This window comes from Cryptosporidium bovis (genome assembly GCF_009768925.1).
Source record: "Cryptosporidium bovis isolate 45015 chromosome Unknown contig_6, whole genome shotgun sequence".
Classification (NCBI taxonomy): domain Eukaryota; phylum Apicomplexa; class Conoidasida; order Eucoccidiorida; family Cryptosporidiidae; genus Cryptosporidium; species Cryptosporidium bovis.
Genome location: NW_027125007.1, coordinates 383606 through 402849, shown reverse-complemented (window position 1 = coordinate 402849; position 19244 = coordinate 383606). Strand labels below are relative to the sequence as shown.

The 19244-nt window shown below is 34.5% G+C and overlaps 10 protein-coding genes across 10 annotated transcripts; 7 read left to right on the top strand and 3 right to left on the bottom strand.

The window, feature by feature from the left end:
- Positions 1–82: 82 nt before the first annotated feature.
- Positions 83–2977, top strand: FG379_003160 (DNA replication licensing factor MCM2; the record flags this gene model as incomplete). Its single annotated transcript, XM_067328818.1, has 1 exon — positions 83–2977. The coding sequence occupies one exon, from the start codon at positions 83–85 to the stop codon at positions 2975–2977; it is 2895 nt and encodes a 964-aa protein (XP_067184958.1).
- A 272-nt stretch (positions 2978–3249) lies between these two features.
- On the top strand, positions 3250–4779 carry FG379_003159 (diacylglycerol acyltransferase 1-related enzyme; the record flags this gene model as incomplete). Its single annotated transcript, XM_067328817.1, has 1 exon — positions 3250–4779. One exon carries the CDS (start codon positions 3250–3252, stop codon positions 4777–4779), a length of 1530 nt encoding a protein of 509 aa, XP_067184957.1.
- Positions 4780–4904: 125 nt separating this feature from the next.
- FG379_003157 (uncharacterized protein) lies at positions 4905–6629 on the top strand (the record flags this gene model as incomplete). Its single annotated transcript, XM_067328815.1, has 1 exon — positions 4905–6629. One exon carries the CDS (start codon positions 4905–4907, stop codon positions 6627–6629), a length of 1725 nt encoding a protein of 574 aa, XP_067184955.1.
- Positions 6630–6735: 106 nt separating this feature from the next.
- Positions 6736–7056, bottom strand: FG379_003156 (40S ribosomal S25; the record flags this gene model as incomplete). Its single annotated transcript, XM_067328814.1, has 1 exon — positions 6736–7056. One exon carries the CDS (start codon positions 7054–7056, stop codon positions 6736–6738), a length of 321 nt encoding a protein of 106 aa, XP_067184954.1.
- A 736-nt stretch (positions 7057–7792) lies between these two features.
- Positions 7793–9787, top strand: FG379_003155 (calcium calmodulin dependent kinase; the record flags this gene model as incomplete). The annotated part of the gene is made up of 1 exon (XM_067328813.1): positions 7793–9787. The coding sequence occupies one exon, from the start codon at positions 7793–7795 to the stop codon at positions 9785–9787; it is 1995 nt and encodes a 664-aa protein (XP_067184953.1).
- A 58-nt stretch (positions 9788–9845) lies between these two features.
- FG379_003154 (uncharacterized protein) lies at positions 9846–10748 on the bottom strand (the record flags this gene model as incomplete). The annotated part of the gene is made up of 1 exon (XM_067328812.1): positions 9846–10748. One exon carries the CDS (start codon positions 10746–10748, stop codon positions 9846–9848), a length of 903 nt encoding a protein of 300 aa, XP_067184952.1.
- A 348-nt stretch (positions 10749–11096) lies between these two features.
- On the top strand, positions 11097–11819 carry FG379_003153 (flavohemo cytochrome b-type NAD(P)H; the record flags this gene model as incomplete). Its single annotated transcript, XM_067328811.1, has 3 exons — positions 11097–11255; positions 11305–11647; positions 11698–11819. 3 exons carry the CDS (start codon positions 11097–11099, stop codon positions 11817–11819), a joined length of 624 nt encoding a protein of 207 aa, XP_067184951.1.
- Positions 11820–11900: 81 nt separating this feature from the next.
- On the top strand, positions 11901–12860 carry FG379_003152 (mitochondrial carrier; the record flags this gene model as incomplete). Its single annotated transcript, XM_067328810.1, has 1 exon — positions 11901–12860. The coding sequence occupies one exon, from the start codon at positions 11901–11903 to the stop codon at positions 12858–12860; it is 960 nt and encodes a 319-aa protein (XP_067184950.1).
- A 34-nt stretch (positions 12861–12894) lies between these two features.
- Positions 12895–14196, bottom strand: FG379_003151 (proteasome regulatory subunit Rpn9; the record flags this gene model as incomplete). The annotated part of the gene is made up of 1 exon (XM_067328809.1): positions 12895–14196. The coding sequence occupies one exon, from the start codon at positions 14194–14196 to the stop codon at positions 12895–12897; it is 1302 nt and encodes a 433-aa protein (XP_067184949.1).
- Positions 14197–17313: 3117 nt separating this feature from the next.
- On the top strand, positions 17314–19053 carry FG379_003150 (uncharacterized protein; the record flags this gene model as incomplete). Its single annotated transcript, XM_067328808.1, has 1 exon — positions 17314–19053. The coding sequence occupies one exon, from the start codon at positions 17314–17316 to the stop codon at positions 19051–19053; it is 1740 nt and encodes a 579-aa protein (XP_067184948.1).
- Between the last annotated feature and the right edge of the window lie 191 nt (positions 19054–19244).

Sequence of the window (19244 nt, the reverse complement as noted above, 5' to 3'; positions counted from 1 at the left end):
ACGAATAAATTTGATGTTATTTAGGTTTAAGAACAATATAGGATAAAAAATAACTTTTTGTTAACGGAATTTTTTATTCAGAATGAGTGATAGATATTCAACGCTTGATGAAGATGACTCATCTCAAGGTACGGAGAACAGGGAACAATCTAGCACAAATGAAATAGCAAATATTTTACTGACTCGAGAGCCAAGTGAATACAGTGAAGCAGAGGAAGTGGGAATTGATGACGTAGTTTATGAAGAAGAGATCAATGATTCAGAAGAAGAATTTGGCGAAGACTTATATGGCGACAACTTTATGGATGACTACGTTAAAAACCCTGAGCTAGATAAATATGACCCAGAAATGTTGGATGATACACACTATGATGACGACATTGAGGCAAAAAGAAGAGCAGACTTAGCGCTAGACAGAGTTAATATGAATAAAGGCAAAGATAAGAAAATGGAGATGAGTAAGTACGGAATCTCGGCATTTATGAATGATGAGGTTGATGAAAATGAGGTTGAAAAAAGAAGAAGAAGGAGAAAAGCATTTAGAGAAATGGCAGACGAAGCCTCAATGGGTGGCGGTGTTGTAGGAATTAATGAGTTGATTCAGGATTTACCCCTTGCGGAACAGTCAGAGTGGAGTGAACATATTGAAAATATTATTCGCCGTTTGTTTAAAATATTTCTTCAAGATTTCAAATTATCCACTATGTACAAGGGAGTTTCAAATAGTGAACCAATTTTGGAAGATGATAACATCTCTTTTGAAGATCTTTATTACATGAAAAAAATTGAGGATATGGTTCAGGAAGAGAAAACAAGTTTATTTGTAGATGTAAGGCACATTTTCACCTTTTGTTATAAGTTGTGGAACTATTTAAATTTGTATCCAACACCAGTTATTGAGTGTTTTAATCAATGTACATATGAAATAGTAAACTCACTATTCCAAAACCTGTATTCAGAGAAAACAATTACAATCAGACTCATAGGACTTGACTATATAGACCAACTTAGAGATTTGCGTGTGGAGTGGTTGAATCAACTTATTAGAGTTTCTGGTATAATAACAAGAAGAACTGATATATTAACTAGGTTTAAAACTCTATATATGGAATGTGTAAAGTGTGGATGCGATACACTTGGCCCATATGAAGATAATCCACTTTTAGAGGGTGGTTCAATAGGAGATAATGGCAATATAACAAAAAATATTGGAAAATGTACAGATTGTCAAAGCAAGGGACCGTTTATCATAAATAGGGAGAAAACTATATATGAAAACTATCAGAAAATAATAATCCAAGAGTCACCAGGTAGTGTTCCTGCTGGTCGCGTTCCCAGATCAAGGGAGGTGGTTGTAAGTGGCGATCTTGTGGACTATGCATGCCCTGGTGAGGAGGTGATAGTTACTGGGATATACAGGACATTCAGAGATCGTAAATTAAACATAAAATCAGGATTTCCAATATTGGGAACACATATTTTTTGCAACAACATCGAAAAAAAAAATGATCTCCATAGAAAGGATGACTTGACGGATGATGATTTTAAGAGTATAAAGGAACTCTCGAAAGACCCAGATATAAAGGAAAAAATTGTATCTTCAATTGCTCCCTCTATTTTCGGCCATCATCACATTAAAACCGCTATTGCATGTTCTTTGTTTTCTGGGGTTAGGAAACAGGTACAAGGAAAGCATCATCACATTAGAGGTGACATTAATGTTTTAATTGTTGGCGATCCTGGTCTTGCTAAGAGTCAATTTCTAAAGTATGTTGAAAAGAGTTTTGATAGGACTGTTTATACATCCGGTAAGGGTGCATCTGCAGTTGGTTTGACGGCTTCCGTGAGAAGGGATCCAGTTTCTGGGGAATGGACCCTTGAGGGTGGAGCGTTGGTTCTTGCAGATGAGGGTATTTGTCTAATTGACGAATTTGACAAGATGAGTGATAAAGACAGAGTTTCCATCCATGAGGCAATGGAACAACAAAGCATTTCGATTTCAAAAGCTGGGATTGTTACAACTCTCCGTGCTAGATGTAGCGTTATTGCTGCTGCAAACCCAATTTTTGGTAAATATGATTCAAGCTTAACTTTCAAGGATAATGTTGATCTAACAGATCCTATTATATCTAGATTTGATGTCCTTGCTGTACTAAAGGATGAGGTGCACCCTATCAAAGATGAACTGCTGGCAAACTTTGTTGTTCAGTCACACATGAATAGTCAGGAGATATATGCAGGGACCAATTTAAGCACAGATGACAAAAAATATTCATTTGACATGTCTATGAGCGACGGCTTTGAGCAGAATTACGCCCCTATTGACCAGAAATTGTTATGTAAGTATATTAGATATGCTAGAAGATACTGTAAACCACAGATTAGGAACGTTGACAAAGAAAAAATAAGCACATTCTATTCCAGAATTAGACAGGAATCACAGCAAACAGGAGGAATTTCGATGACGGTACGTCATATTGAAAGCATTATACGCCTTGCGGAGGCACAGGCAAAAATGAGACTAAGCTCTATTGTTTCAAATAAAGACGTTGACGGAGCAATTGGCATCGTTTTAGAGTCGTTTATCCAAAGTCAAAAGTATGCCGTTGCGCAGAGATTGTCAAAGGTCTTTTCTAGATTCAAAGCACTAAGCAATGGATTTGTTGACATTTTGGAGAATTTACTTCTTCAGCTATTTTCGGATAAGATACAAAGGGTGAAATTGAGAGATTGGGGAGATGAAGAAATGAATACAGTTGTAGATGAAATAGAAAATGTATCGGTGGATCTCGATGACTTCATTGCCGTTGCGGAAAAAATGAAGTTATCTCACAATGTTACTTTGTCGTATCTCAAGTCTTCTGCATTTACACGCTATTACATTATTTCCGAAACGGTTGATTCATCTGGAAATACCATCAAAATTATCACAAAAAAGAACAATGATAATGATTCCCACAGCCAATTTTCAATGTAATGAGACTAGCTTGGAATTCTAAGAATTAAAATAGTACATTTTCTTATTATTTGTTGTACCTTACCCAATTTCTTTAATTATTTTTTTAACTCCCTAATGTTAAATTAGACTCCGAATTGTCGTGTTTTGTTAGTTTTTTAGGCGCCATGATTGTGTGAGGACAAAAACGGGCCTCACTAATGATCAAACTAAATGAATTGATAAATAGTGAGGATTAGAATCAAAACCAAGAGTTCTCATCATTATAGTTTTTTTCAGGTGATTACTAAAAAATGAAGAAGGTTCCTGTAGATAATAGGGGGCGTCCACTACATGACGTCCCTCATAAAATGGCCAGTACTACAATATTAAGTAAAAGTTCCTCGGATTTGAATCTAAAAGGATTTTTTAATTTATTCATTTTGATCTTGGTATTCACAAATATGGGAGTTGTGTTGGAGAATGCAATGAAGTATGGGTGCATGGTTTCTTTTCCAAAAGGTTTTACTGATCTTGTTCAAAATTGGCCAATATTATGGTGTTTATGCCAATTGGTTTTACTTTTATTTATATCTTTCATTACTGAAAAGTATTTATTATCACTTAGTTTACTATTATTCAATGTACCTATGGATAATGTGAACTCAGAAAACGTAAATTACTCGAAAAGGTTATCGGGAACATGGTTAAAAAAAAGTATTTTAAAATTAAGTGCTCTTTTTGGGCTTATTATAATGATAATAAATATGTCAATGATACTTTACATTCCGTATAAAACGATAAAATTTTATTCTCCAGACCCGCTATCCTCGGTAATATTGCTTTGCTTCTCGTTTGTTTGGTTTTTCAAAACATTTTCATTTCATCATGTTTGCCAAGATGTCAGGAAATGCATTTCTAACAAGGATGATTTCGGAGATGTTTGTGGGACCTCACCTGAGGCAGAAATAGCCAGAAAATATCCTGATAGCCTCTCGTTGAGACATCATTATTGGTTCATTTTAGCACCAACTATGTGTTATCAGTTTTGGTATCCAAGAACAGGCGGAATCAGGTGGTTGCAGGTATTAAAACACTTTATTTCCTTGGTTACGTGCATAATTCTCATAAAAATTATTGTCGAACAGTATGTTATGGTAACTGCTCACTATACGTTTACTCTCAGTGAAATACAAAGAATGAATATATTCCAATTTTTCGGGCATATGACAACACGAATAATGAAACTCTCAATACCCTCACTTTATGTCTGGCTTTTGGGATTCGTAGCATTATTCCATCACTATTTGAATATACTTGGTGAAATAACTTGTTTTGCAGATAGGGCATTCTATCTTGATTGGTGGAACGCAGGAAATTTTGGTGAATACTGGAGGAAGTGGAATTTGCCAGTTCATTTCTTTTTAACACGCCACATTTTCAAGCCTTTAAGAAAAAAAGGTTTTAGTGGTTCTTTTGCTGGACTGCTTGTTTTCACATTCTCTGCATTAATCCATGAGTATTTGGTCGTAGTTCCATTAAATATTGGATGGACCGGATGGGTCGTGCTTGCATTTGTTTTGCAAGTTCCATTATCTTCCTGGACACAGTCAAGTTATATACAAAAGAGAGAAACGGTTGGAAATGTTCTGTTTTGGATAACATTTTGCTTCTGTGGCCAACCAATTGCAGTCCTTCTTTATTATTATTTGTGGGCACTTTCAAAAGGTCAAATTGATCAAATTGAACTCAACAAAATTGAAGGAATTCCACAAATACCATTAGAAAATATATCAGGATACATTGCTAATCTAACAAATGTAACCCATAACATATACCAATAAACCTTTTTTTCTTCGGCAGTCGTTTAATTACCTTTATAGCATTTTCCCGCGTTGAATATTTTTGCATTCATTTTTTAATATAAAACAAGGAAAAGAAAGATGAATTTAAAGATATCTGAATTGAAATGGAAAACATTGATACATTTATTCAGTTAAATTATATAATTAATGAGTTTATAAATGGAGGAAATAAGAAAACTCTAACAGAGAATCTATCTTATAAAGAAGGTGAGGAACAAAAGAATAAGTATCACCTACTTCTAAATAGAATTATAAAGTACTTATATTATGATATTTCTCTGGAAGATATTGACATAATTGTCAAAAATTCCTTAAATAGGTCATTAAATCTGTTTAACGATGTACCGAATACGAAAGAAGAATTTCGTCTTGAAATTCCTGACTTGTTTTTAATTTTAGAGATTTTAGATGATGAATTTTCAGTAACAAGTGGTATAGACGGACTTTGCAGAGTATTAAAAGATGACATAACTGGAAAATATTATCCAGTCAGAGTTAAACGAAATACAGTTTGTGATATTGCAAATATTTTAAAGATAACGGAGAGAATATTTGTGGGATTTAATTATCTGAATATTTATTCGTTAAGTAAACAGATGAATTCAAACAGTGGCAGAGAATACTTTATATCAAATAAATTTCCTCTCTCAAATGATATTTATAGAATAAAGCCTGAGGTTGCAGTGAATAGCATTTTTCTGGATTTAATTGATTTAGAAGTTAACCCAACGCAGAAAAGAATTATGTCATTGATGGCATATTCAAAGGTTATTGGAATTATAAAGGCAATTTTTAAGATTTGCGACAGTACAAGGTTAGATGAAATCTCAGAATACATATTAAATAAAAAGACTTGCATTTCTCTCTTCTCTAAAATAGTGACAACACTAAAAATATTAAGCAATATTGAAGAATCTAATGACACATGCGCAAACATTTATTTGCAAAATGAACTATGTGATATTATACGCAGTCAATTTCCATATAACTTACTGGATTACAAAGATAACCCAAATTATTGGAGTTATTTTCAAGAATATTTAAATTCCTTTTTTCTGGTAAATCACTTAATTGGGAAGCAAATATCTTGTTCTGTTTATAAAACTGGTAATTTTTTATCTAAAAAACATGTAAATAGCTTTCTTAATTCATTTGAGTTCATTTTTGACAGAATGTTTATTTTTATTGGGAGCCTGGAGGTCAATTACTTTTCAAGTGAAGAAAATAGTGTAAATTATATAAGCCCATTCTATTCGATTGTCATAAATGAAATTTATTCATTTTTTAAATTAAGAGAAGATATAACTGATAAAGACTATGTTTCATTAGTAACGATGATATTGCAATTAAATTTTACAAATTTAATAAAATTATCATTTTCTTGCATAAACAATATATTTAATACGTATAGTGATAAATTATTAATAAGAAATAACTCTCTTATTCCAGATAATTTAAATGAAATTCAGTTTTTTCGGTCTAAAGCAATAGACGGATTCGAGTTGATTTACTTCGGTTTGAGATTACTCCACTACATATTTCAAAATTTTGAAATAGACAGTTTTTCACCGATAACGCAGCAAATATTCAGCAGGTTACATATTACACATAATTTATTTTCAATCCAATATCTGGAAAACAATGCAGACTCCCTAGACCGTCTTAATAGACTCAAGCTGCTACTTGACGAAATCACGATATTGTTTTCACAGAGGTTAGACAGAGAGACCATGGACGGATTATTGGTATGCAAATTAGAGCTCACCAATAAAAACATTACACAGGAAACAATAAACAGGGAAATGAAAAAATGCTTCTACTTGATATAGAATGTAGGGGTTAAAAAAATAGTCAAATATACTTAAAAATTAGCTACCTAGACAGAAATACACTGAAAAACAACATATAAACTACTAGGTTCTAAGCGAATTTGTTTCATGCCTTGGTGAATATCATCTGTCCGTGAGTTTGTTCACCCACTGCCTTGATTACTCCTTTTGATACGCAATCACGTAGCATTGCTCTGGCAGCACTGGCATTAACCTTGAGTTGGTTGACCACAACTGATGGCGTCAATAATCTTGACTTTAAGACATCGCTGTGGAATCGATCAGCCGTTTTCTTGTCGAAAAGCACTGCGTGGTTTGCCTTGTCCTTTTGCTTACCCTTTGACCATTTCTTGCGTTTGGCTCTGCCACCAGCAGCAGCGGCAGCAGCAATTTGCTCCTTTGTTTTCTTCTCACCCTTTGGTGCCATATTAAATTCAAAAGATAACTTCTTGAATGATTTGAAACTGAGTCGCCAGTTTTCTCGTCTCGAAGTTGAACTAAAAGGAAATAGGCGGCCTCGGTGCGCAGAGACAGAATTTGAGCGGTGAGAAGTGGCGCTACTGCTTGTAAATTGTATTTTCTCTTCTGAAACGAGGTTGTTAGTGAAAATAATGAAAAGTAGAAAGTGAAATTTAAAGGAAGAGATTCAAAAATATTAATAATAGTTGGATAATAGGTTGTGAATTGAGTTGTTTGAGTCTTGTGAGGATTCAGCTGAATTTAGTTTAGCTGAAATAAATAAGAGATTTTCAAAGTTTTCCCGATAATATTGAGCGCTAGAATTGAGTTTGAGAAAAATGTGTATGGGTTGATGCGGCTTGTATTCCATTTTTATTGAGTTCGACAAATTATTAAGTTGTAAGTGGTACTTTTTTCTAAGATGTAATGTTCATTTTTTTATATAAATTTATCAGCTCTGAAATTCCTATCTAGGAAAAAATTCAAGAGCTCTTGTGATTATTAAGAGTTGGAGTGTCTACCGGTTATATTTAAGGCGAGATCTGAAGGTTGCGATAGAGGCTCTTTGGCTGTTTTATTGTACTTTGCTCCTTTCACTCGAGTCTTATTTATGCCAGAACTTCATACTTGGTTCGGTCACGAAAGTCATTGATAAACTAGTTGAAATGTAAGGAAGAGGATATGGAATACTTTGTAACTCAAAAATGTTGGAGAAGAATCAGGGATTGTATAATGGAATTCAGATGAACAAGAATGCTAAATATTTGGGCTTTTGTGAAAAAGTTGAGTTTGGTCATTTTAATTCCAAAAATAACATTGAAAGAAACTACAACTTTGGAAAGGGAGTAAAAAATAGATTGGGGAAGTCGAGTAGTTATAAAGAACACTATAAAGGTAATAGTTTAGATATACATAGTGAATACAATACAACTGGTAATTCTTATGATAATAATACTTATTCACCTAGGAAGATGTATTCAAGTACAACAGATAAGGAAGAACGTGAAGACAGTCCTTATAATTTGTGTAATTCAGGTAACCCCCTCAATTTGGATAACTCAAAAGAAGTAATTTCTAGAAATGACAAACCGAATCAGTTATCTTTAACGGGGGGTAAATTTAGACGAGAGAGACTCATTCCCGCATGTAAAGGATCAATACATACAGACTATATAATTGACAACCAAAGAATTGGAATAGGTACATATGGATCTGTAAGATGTGGTACAAATAGGTTGACAGGCTGTATAAGGGCTATTAAAACCGTACCTTTAAAGAGAGTTGAGGCCCTAGAAATTTTTATGAAAGAGATAAACATTTTAAAAAACTTAGATCATCCGAATATCGTAAAACTCTTTGAGACGTACCAAGATGACGAGAATATATACCTAGTAATGGAGTTATGTACAGGTGGTGAGTTATTTGACAGAATAATGAGTCGTGGTAGTTTTGACGAATTGTATGCTGCGCATATGATGAAGCAAGTCTTTTCAACAATTTGTTATTGTCATGACCACGGAATAGTACATAGGGATTTGAAGCCTGAAAACTTCCTTTTCCTTAATAAGAAAAGCACTGCGCCACTTAAAATTATTGACTTTGGTCTTGCAGCAAGAACAAGTAATGATGGCACATCTCTAAATACACGTGCCGGTACTCCATATTACGTTGCTCCTGAAGTGCTTCAGGGAAATTACGACAAACAATGTGATATGTGGAGTTTGGGAGTTATAATGTATATATTGTTGTGTGGATATCCCCCATTTAATGGCAGTAACGACAACATTATACTACATAAGGTTCAAAAGGGATTCTATGCCTTTAATGAGAGTGATTGGGAGCATGTTTCGTTTTTAGCTATAGACTTGATAAGGAGGTTATTGACGTATAATCCAAATGAGAGGATTACGGCTAGGGATGCTCTAAACCATCCATGGATAACAAAATTGACCAAGGATAAATTACTATTGCCTCCTAGAAGCTATATATGTTGTGGTGGTTGCGCAAGAAGATGCAATTCTGCAACCTTCAAAGAAACAAACATAATAAATAGTGAATCAGATACAGAAGATAATGGAATGGTACATTTTGATTTTACACAGAATGCAGGGTCTTGTGGAACAAAGGAAAATTCAACTCCATCACCATCTTGTTTAAATATATTATCGAATTTCAGGGCTTTTCACAAATATAATAGATTCATGAAAGTGGCTCTTACTGTTATTGCACAGCAAATGACTGAGAGTCAAATAAGCAACTTAAAAGAAACCTTTATGCTTTTGGACGCGAATTGCGACGGTACTCTGACTCCACAGGAAATTATCACAGGTTTGAAGAATAGTGGTATCACAGAATTTCCTTCGGATTTACTAGCAATATTGAATGATATTGATAGCGATGGAAGCGGTTCCATTGATTATACTGAGTTTATTGCAGCCACATTAGATAGTAAGCAATACTCGAAAGAACACGTATATTGGGCCGCATTTAGAGTTTTCGACCAGGATGGCAACGGAAAAATTACTGCTAATGAATTACTAAATTTGTTTTGTTGCAACGACCAAATTTCTGCTGGTTTCAGCGAGAGAGCTATGTGCGACATAAAAAGTATGATAAGGGAAGTGGATGTTAACGGTGATGGCGAGATAGATTTTCAGGAGTTTTTGGAAATGTTTAGAAAATCTGTGAATATTTCTTAATTTTTAAGTAGACGATTGGAGGTAAACGACTATTCATGTGTAAATTAAACAAAATTTATTAGCTCTTATTTATATACTCAATTATTTTCTTTAATATTCCGTGAAAGATATTTATAATTAATTGTTGTTCATCTGCACTACACTCACTTTGTGCCCTTTCTTTATTACTAAGCGAATATCCATTTGCTCTACAAGTTAGCATTGAGTTTGGACTAAATTTTTCTCCAAAAGGTGCCTCTGCGTTTTTCCAGAAGAAGTCTGAGTATTTTCCCTTCAATAGACCTGAGGGTGGATTTTTGGAGGGTTTTGGTTCGATTTCCTCGGTCTTATTAGTTGTAGAGGCCAAGCTATTGAAATTAATTATTGAGCCACCCTTTTCCTTATTACTCCGGGGTCCAGTTATGTCAACAACATCGGTATCATACCCACAGTATAGGTTAAAGTCGTTTGTATTTTTTGATTTGCCGTTTCTCACAAATTTACATTCACATTCAAACTCATTATAGAAAAGTTTGCTGGTGGATAGCTTATTGATAATTCTCACAATTAATTTAACAGGGGAGTCCTCAGAGGATTCAAGAATGCATTTGTCAGCACCTAGTAAAAGAAGAAATGATAATCTATTGGGATCATGCTCCTTTATATTTAGTGACAAGGTAGTATCTATTTCCTTTCCATACTGCTTTGAAACAAACACTAAGTCTGTTTCTCTACAAATATATTTTTCAGTATTGAAACCTAGACTTTCGTTCTCTTCAGTTAAATATTCACTTCGAGTTGCTGCTTGATTTTTAGATGTATTTGCCTCTTTGTTAATATCGTTTATCAAATCATTATATATTTTTGGTTCAACTAGATAAAACGTGTACGCTGCATCAGCTCCAACAAACCAGAAGAAAAACAGATTCTGAAATACTGGGAAAATATTAATTATCAAAACAAATAATTTAGATTTTGACATGTCAAAAATGCATATTGGTTATTCTAATTCACTGAACCTGTTGTTTGCAACAAAAAAAGTCCCGCTGAAACCATTTTCACGGATACTACTATTCTAAATCAAAAGAAAATGATTCATATTGCTCCTTTTCCTGGAAGTTAAAAATAACAAGATATACCTCTCTTATTACTGAGATAATTTGTGTGTATGCTCTCAAAATTATTCGTTTAATAAGTGCCGTTATTTAGAGCAACTCTGTTTTAGGCGCCAAATGTTATCATCTATTAACAGATACAAGTAATAATAATAAATACTTATACGCTTCAAAGTCGCATTTGGTATACAACAAGCAAAGCCGGCGAGTTAAATATGTATAAATCAGGGCTGTTAGTGTGCAAGTTTAGTGATAGAGATGATGCGAATATTACATGGCCAAATGGAAAGTCAAAGGAGTGGTTGTTAAGTTACATTGAAAGTTCGATAAGGCAACTTGGTGGGTTTAATAATAACGATATGCTAGAAATAGAGGTATCTGAAAAAAAACATTGTTTGAATTAAGTGACACCTTGACTTTTAGGTTTGCTATGTCGAAAATGAGAGTGTTTTTTGGAAAAGCACATCAATTCCAGAGTTGATAGACGCTCAAATTAACATTGTTCGAGTAGTAAAGTTGGGCGATGAACGAAAGAATAGTATACAGGAAACGGCAGCAAAAGCTTTCGGTTTAATGAATATAAAACGAAATTCAATGAATCAGGCAAGGTATATTCAAATGATGGGAGGGGGTACAAGGGAATATAATTTAGAAAGGAAGGTTTCAGTTGAAGAGTTAAGATCCCACGCAAGTGAGAATGATTGCTGGGTAGCGTATAGAGGAAAGGTTTATGATATAACAAAATACCTGGAATTTCATCCTGGAGGTATGTTTTCGAGTTAATATTTTCTCTTTTTCTTTAACTAATTTTATTAGGAAAGGAAATACTACTTCAATTCGCAGGGAAAGATATATCGACCGCGTGTAGTCATTTTCATCATTGGGTTAATTGTGAAAGAATTTTACAATTTGATTTTGTCGGAGTTTTAGAAGACTAGTTTTTAATACTGTTCAAATAACGATTAAACCTTTATTTAACGTCTTTTCTTGGTGACTTTACCAAGTAGAATCTTGAACAAATGGCAGACAATGAGGTGGAAGATTGGGAGGTATGGAAGGGTGATATTCCATTTTGGAAACATTCTATTGCAGGAAGCTGTGCAGGTATGATGGAGCATTCATGTTTTTTTCCACTTGATACAATAAAAACCTGCCTGCAGACGGGTAAAATAAGCAGTATATTTGGAAACAACGGATTGTACACCTACTTAAGATTAAATGGATTTAGCAGTCTGTTCAACGGATTTTTTGCTGCTGTACTTGGAAGTGTTCCTGCACACGCATCTTTGTTTACTACATATGAAGCTACGAAGAAAATTATGGAAAAATTAGAGATGAGGTCGAGTTTGGATGAAGGTAAAAGTTCAAGACTCGGTGGTGTTAAGTCAAAAGTTTATAATTATTTGGTTTCTCCGACAATTTGTGGGAGCATATCAACTATATTGCATGATATTATATCAACGCCTATTGATGTTGTAAAACAACGACTTCAGCTTGGGTCTTATAATGGAATCAGCTCCTGTGTATTTACAATGCTTAAGGAAGAAGGAGTGAAGTCATTCTTCAGATCCCTCCCAATAACATTGTTTATGAATGTCCCACAGACAGGGTTGTTTGTTCTAATAAATGAAAACCTTAAAACACTATTTAGAGATGTAAAGAAATATTCATTTAAAGGAAATTCATACAACTTTATCCTAGCGGGGTTGAGTGGAGGATTGGCAGGGTTTCTAACAAGTCCCCTGGACCTCATAAAAACAAGATTGCAAACACAAGCGTATCACATGTCGCCTCTAGGCAGCAGTGCAGTGGTATACCCAACTGTAAGGAAGACGTTTATGGACATATACATGAAAAACGGGATGAGGGGCATGTACAGGGGTGCCCTCTTCAGAGCACTCCTCATTGCACCTTCTTATGCAATTTGTTGGGGAACATATGAAACAATAAAAAACGTTTTAAGTGACAAGTCTATATGATCACATTACGATGACACCTATGGGAATTTTTATACTAACAATTTACAAGCTCAGGAGCGACGTCCTCCAAGTGGGATACCAGCCTTTCAGCTGAGGAAATCCAATTATCTAATTTATCCTTTAAGAGTTGTATTCTCGTTTTGTCTAGAATCCGAGGATGTACCCAGGTTACTTCTACTGTCTGTGAGGCCTGATCAATAAAGCCTCTAATCAAATTCATGTTTATTGCCCTCATTACGAGCAGTTCGATATCATTCGTGCCGATTCCACAGTGATTTGCAATCTCGTCAAAGGAAATATTGCGTTCATCCTTGCCTTTCTTGAAAGCAAGATCCATCAGTGCCAGGGTCGTAGTTTTCTTCCTAATCGATATTTGTGCTTCTGGCAAAGAAAGCGGGGTACCCTCTATTTTGCTTTGGTGTTCTTTTGCCACTTTCACAAACGAATCCATATCACCCTCATGCAATGAAACCAATACCTCCAATAACCACGAATTCTCTTTGAATTTATTGAGCAGGGATTGGTCGATGTTTTCAGTATTTAATCCCTTGTTTATAGAGCTAAATTCCTGAATTATCGGATGTAAAACAAGCTCGCCCAGGTTGTAGATGTCGTCAGATGTTACTGCTGCAATGACCAATTCGTAAACCAGAGATGGTATTTCCTTCAGTGGAATAAGGTTTATTGGAGTGTACGTAAGATAAAGCATTGTTTGTCTATAGAATTTACTTGTTCTGTTCATAGTTCTTTCGAACGATGCATATGAACGATGATATAACCCCATTATTGATGTGTCTACTCCTCTATACTCATCAAGCTTCTTAGTTAAGAATTCCAACAAATCTTCACACTCATAGCAATAATCCTTACTTTTAGAGTATTCCAGTGCAAGTAGACATCTCAAATATAAGTCACCTTGAATCTCTTGTTTCGGGGCAATATTCTGCTCCCTCGTCAAACTTGCATTATTATATTCCTCCTTGTTCTCGTAGCAGTCCTCATTACCTATTATACCATTCAATACATCTAAATTCACCTTTATAGTTGTGGAACTGCGTGCAATCACCTCACCGACAAATGATGCAAATTTCAGTGGGTCAAAATTACTTCTCAAGGGTAATATCACATTTACTAAATAGCAAAGCAATTCGTTCCCAATAAACTTTATTGATTCATTTGAAATATAAGACAGAGAGGAGTCTAAAAATTGAAAATATAACTTTTGGTCTAAGTATGATTTTAACTTTACAATCTCGTCCCTACTCTCCGCCCTTCTCTCAAGTTCGAAATCCAATTGCTCACTTGGAGTTCTTTTATCCATTCCTAAAGTATCCATTTTTCAGAACAACCCTCAAAGTACAATATTTGAATTGAAATTGCAATAGTGTCAGAGGTTATCAAGTATGAATATCAAAAACAACATACATCAATTGGCCTTCTTCATTAGAAAGAACCTAAAAAACCCCTCCCCCTCGTTTTAGTCAGCCTCCTCAGAACCTTTTTGCGGGTTTTGTGCGGCAAAAAAGAACTACATGTATTCTTCAATTAGGCAAATACAAAAAATGGCTATCCTTTTTTGTCTAATTGGTGTTATGAACACTTTATTACGGAAAAACAACACACGGTAGATCATATACACTAAGTCGCATAAGTTTACCTAATCCATCTAAAGGAAGAAATCCTTACATCAATGCGCAATACCAGTTGCCGATACATCAGGAGTATTACAGTATCTGAATAGAAACGATTTTACAATATTCGGAAGAATTTCCAAAATGCTCAAATGTATAACAAAATTAAACCTTTAGTTCCTATAAAATAAATCTAATGAAATTAGATTTATTGGAGAGTGACTCAAATGTGCTGCATAAACTTTTTATTTATAATGTGTAACCGCCGAATATTAATATGCGGTTATGCGTCGGCACATGTCTCCTTTGCTACCTCAATTGCCTAGGGGAGGAGAATGCGTCGAAATCACTTGTCTTCATTTTACCTGAAGACTGCAACGCTGATTATATTGCTATTGCAGCTATGATGTTGTCAGCAACGGCTGGGAACTGCATTTCCAATAGCCGACAAACCAGAGATAGCTGAGCTGTTTTTAGTTGATTTGTTGCGAATCAGTTGGTATTTTCTAGAGAAAAAAGTTGTCTCTGTTTCCACTCCTTTTGCGATTGTTTAATTATGTATGGGTGTTTGTTTCGTTTATATTCAGCCTGTGCTGGTGCTAATTGGACCTGTTTCATGTCCCTCCTTGTTCAATCGAAGGCCTTACTGGGGCTTCCCCTCGATTTCGGGTTTTGTTTGCTTTTTTTTTGTGGGTGATGTTTGGAGTAGGCACGTTTTCCCCAGGTGCGGCTGAAGAACGCACTTTGTGCACCGTTTTCCCCGAGGTTATGGCTTGAGACAGTCAATACGTGATGAATGTATTCTATCCTCGTTTGGTTTTTACTCAGCAGTGAAATTATTAGTCTGAATTTCTGATAGACTTCAAAATGACTTTTTGGTATTCATATCCTCATCAACGAATGCCGAAGGCCTACCTTATATTGACTTAAAAATTTGTTGTTAACAGTTATAAAGAAAACAATAATCTGTATATCTGATATTAAACGAATTCACCCAAATTCTATTAAATGTTGGTTTATTTGTTGGTATCAATATAAACTTATTAATCATTTTTTCTTCAGTTGTCCTGACTTTACGCTTTTATTGTGTATATTACCCTTGAATTTCACTATTTTCTGGTAAAATTTTCCTTCAAAACCAGGATCGCTCAATGATAGTCAAGTCTATTTAATTTCTACCAGATTTTTTTATTTAGAGTTTCAATTATACTAGCTTATTAACACCAGTTGCTTTGCTGGAAAATTTGAACATTTTCAACATGTAACGTGCGTATTTACTGAAAGTGAAATAAACTGCTGTTTTTATTAATAAAGACACCTTCAATATTTTCTTAATTTAACTTAATATTCACACAACACTTTATCATATGTTTTTTTTTCAAAAACAAATTTGTTAGTAGTAATCAAATGAACATATATATCAATATATATACACATGCATAGACTGTTATAACGATAAAACGTTTGTAAAATAAATTACAATTATTCTGGTTTTTGAAAAAAATACCTATAATAAATTGCAACAAGAATCTAACCTTGATTTAGTTGGTTGAATTTACACGATGAACATGTTTCCATATTACAACTAAAAAGATATTTACATAAAATGATGAGCGTAGTTTACTTTGAGCATACTTTTTTGTATAAACTACTCCAAATCACTAAAATAAACCAATACATAAACTAGCTGAATTCCGCACCAATATGAAGGCGTACTTTCAGGAAAAATTAGACCCTAACTATGATTTAAATTGAAGGAATTCCACTTAACACATTATATAGATTGGCTTACCTAATCTTTGTACACGCATCTTATAAATTTAACCGTTTTGAATGTATAAAATTGATAAGTATATCAATCTAAACAGGATTTATTAATTCAAGTAAATGCCTACATGTGAGGGGAATCACAAATTAGTGTGAGATTTCATTTAAAATTGAATTTAGTTACTGATAAAAGATTAGAGATAATCCTTAAAAACTCCCCAGCACCACTCCCACAATAAAACTATTATTTCTGATGAAATGCTAAACAATAATAAGATCTAAAATAGAAGTATTGGGTAATGCTAGTAGAAGGATGAAATGCAACTCCAATATCCGTATCTATCCTTGAAAAAAAATCTGTTGAAAAATCGTACGGCATAGATCCCGCTTTGTGTTGGCATTGTCTCGAGAAAATCATGTAATTGTTTTGAGCAAAATAAATGTGGAGGCGTTAAAAACACTCACAATTTTGGAATATACTATTGATATAAATTAATGATTTCCTAGTAGTTCATCACATTTTAATTTTTGTTCCGTATCTGCATACAGAACAGAAACAAAGTTAATAATTTGGAAAAGAAATAAACAAAGGATTATCAAGGTTTTAGACACAATAGAAATAGAATTAAATGTGCAATAATCATATGAAATAGACGTTCTATAATTATATCTATATTTTTTTAGTAAATTAACACTTTCTAGATTAGTATTTAAATGTTATTCGTATTTGTCAAACTGCATTTTCTGTCTAAAGCCAAAAATGGCCTTGCTCTACTTCGCTATTTTTTGATGCAAACAGTAAATAAACCACATGATATTGGTATGCAATTGCGTTACATACTATTTTGAAAGTTAATTTTGGCATATCTTGCATTATGCGTAGACCAGATTTTAAATTAGTTTGCCAGATAGATGATTTGGCTGACAACCCCACTAGAGACACTTGCCGCCAAATATATGCTGTCTTCTTAAAGCAAATCAATTCTTTGTGGATTAATTAATTTGTTGCATGCCTGGAAGCCTGTAAAGTAAGTGTATTATATTAATGCAGAACAATGTATAAGGGCCATGGTAATAAAGTACCGGAAAGTTACTTTTCTTCATCTTTTGATGAAGAATTGATTACGCAATCCCAAGCACTAAGTGAATCAACAGCCTCGGATATTGGCTGGTCTGTTCAGGATCCCTGTATGAAGAGCGAGGAGATTGCTTGGGATGATTCTATCAAGAATAACGGTCTGGTACTAAATGAATTTGGCTCTTTTATTGGAAATTTGGGCGATGAACCTATTTGCAACTCTAAAGAATCCAAAACTAGATGCTTAAACAACTCAATTTTCAATGACAATCCAATAGCCGTAATACCATGTGGTTTACTATATCCTATTGTGTTTATTGGTAATATTCCACCAAATGTGTCCTTTGAATACTTGAAGTCCGTAATCCTTTCTTCTTTAGATGCCAGAAATGAAGACGATGGTCATACACTACTTGCATTAAATTATCAACCAAGCTACAAAGAATGGAGAACAGCATATGCCACATTCAAAACATGGAGTTGTGCTCAAAAAGTTATCCAGAATCTTCATCTTCGCAGACATTTCAAAAATGTTCCCTTTCACCGTTTAGTAGCATGCATTTCTCCAACTCCTCCACCATCTGTTTTATCTTCGAGTTTTGAGTCCGCGTATGATCCTCAAGAAGCCGAACAAATAATTACCGAGTTTCAAGAAATAAACCGAAGAATGATAATGTATCAACCAACTGATACCGAAATATGGCTTCCGTCCTTCAACAGAATAGAAAAAAACAACAGTTTTTTCGGAGCCTGGGACTGCTTCAGGAGAGATCAAAAGATGTACCAATTACCAGCAAGATGGATGCAATATTACAGAGAGAATGGGGTGTGTGAGTATTGGGACTCCTATACGGGCACCCTCCAAACAAGTTTACCTGTAAATCAATCTAAAGATGACAGAATGTTCCTTCCCACCACAATAACTCTGTTAAGAGATGGACCTGGTGGTGCGAACTTGTTTATATATGGGATTCCAAATGACTGGACAGAGGTAACTTTAATGCAACTTTGCCAGAAGTTTGGACATATTGTTGGAATTCGTCTTCCGACTGCAAGTAATAATGGGAAACTCAATAGATGTTTTGGATTTATTAGTTACGACAACAAACCTTCTACATGGGCAGCTATTCGTTCTATTGCTGGTATTAAATTCTTTGGAAAGCCTCTGAAAATACAACTAAAGGCAGGTGAAGATGCATTGCTTCCTCTTACCCTCCGTCCAATAGTGGAAGGTTCGTCTCGTGGTGGAAAGAACAACAATCAGGATCAACTCGAGTCTAAGCATAAAAACGGGTACCAAAACATGTATTTTGGCTGTAATATTCCTCGAAATAATGGCAGCAATAACCATCATATTAATTCGTTTCCAAATACAGCTCAACTCCATTGCAATTTTATGGGAAATCCTAAGCAAAGTCGTCAGAGACCAGAAGCGAACAAAATAAGGATGAATCCTAAACTAGAAAGCACGTTCTTGATAGAGAAGTCGCGATTTGATGTCCTTGAGGCGCCCCATATCCCAAGTACATCCAAATATGAGCAAAATTCATCATTTTCTGACTTCTTTAGGATACAATCAACACCTCCGCAATTTGAAACCTTGGAGAATAATCAATTAAATGCGGATTATCAAAGTTTCCCACAGAAATCAGCGAATTTACAAATGTTGCTCAAGAATATCCTTATTTACGATAACTCTAACTCGCGTGGGGCATAATTTAGGAAAATGTAACTTCTATCCTGACTTATAAATCAAAGAAATGGTGTTAGGCTTAATGGAATGAACAATTACTTGCAGCCATTTGTCTCCCAAAACTGATTAATTTTGATTACTAAATGGCACTCCGTCTCGCCACAAATTGTCTTTTAAGCGCGAAAGTCGGTAATGAATCAATTCATTAGTTAAGG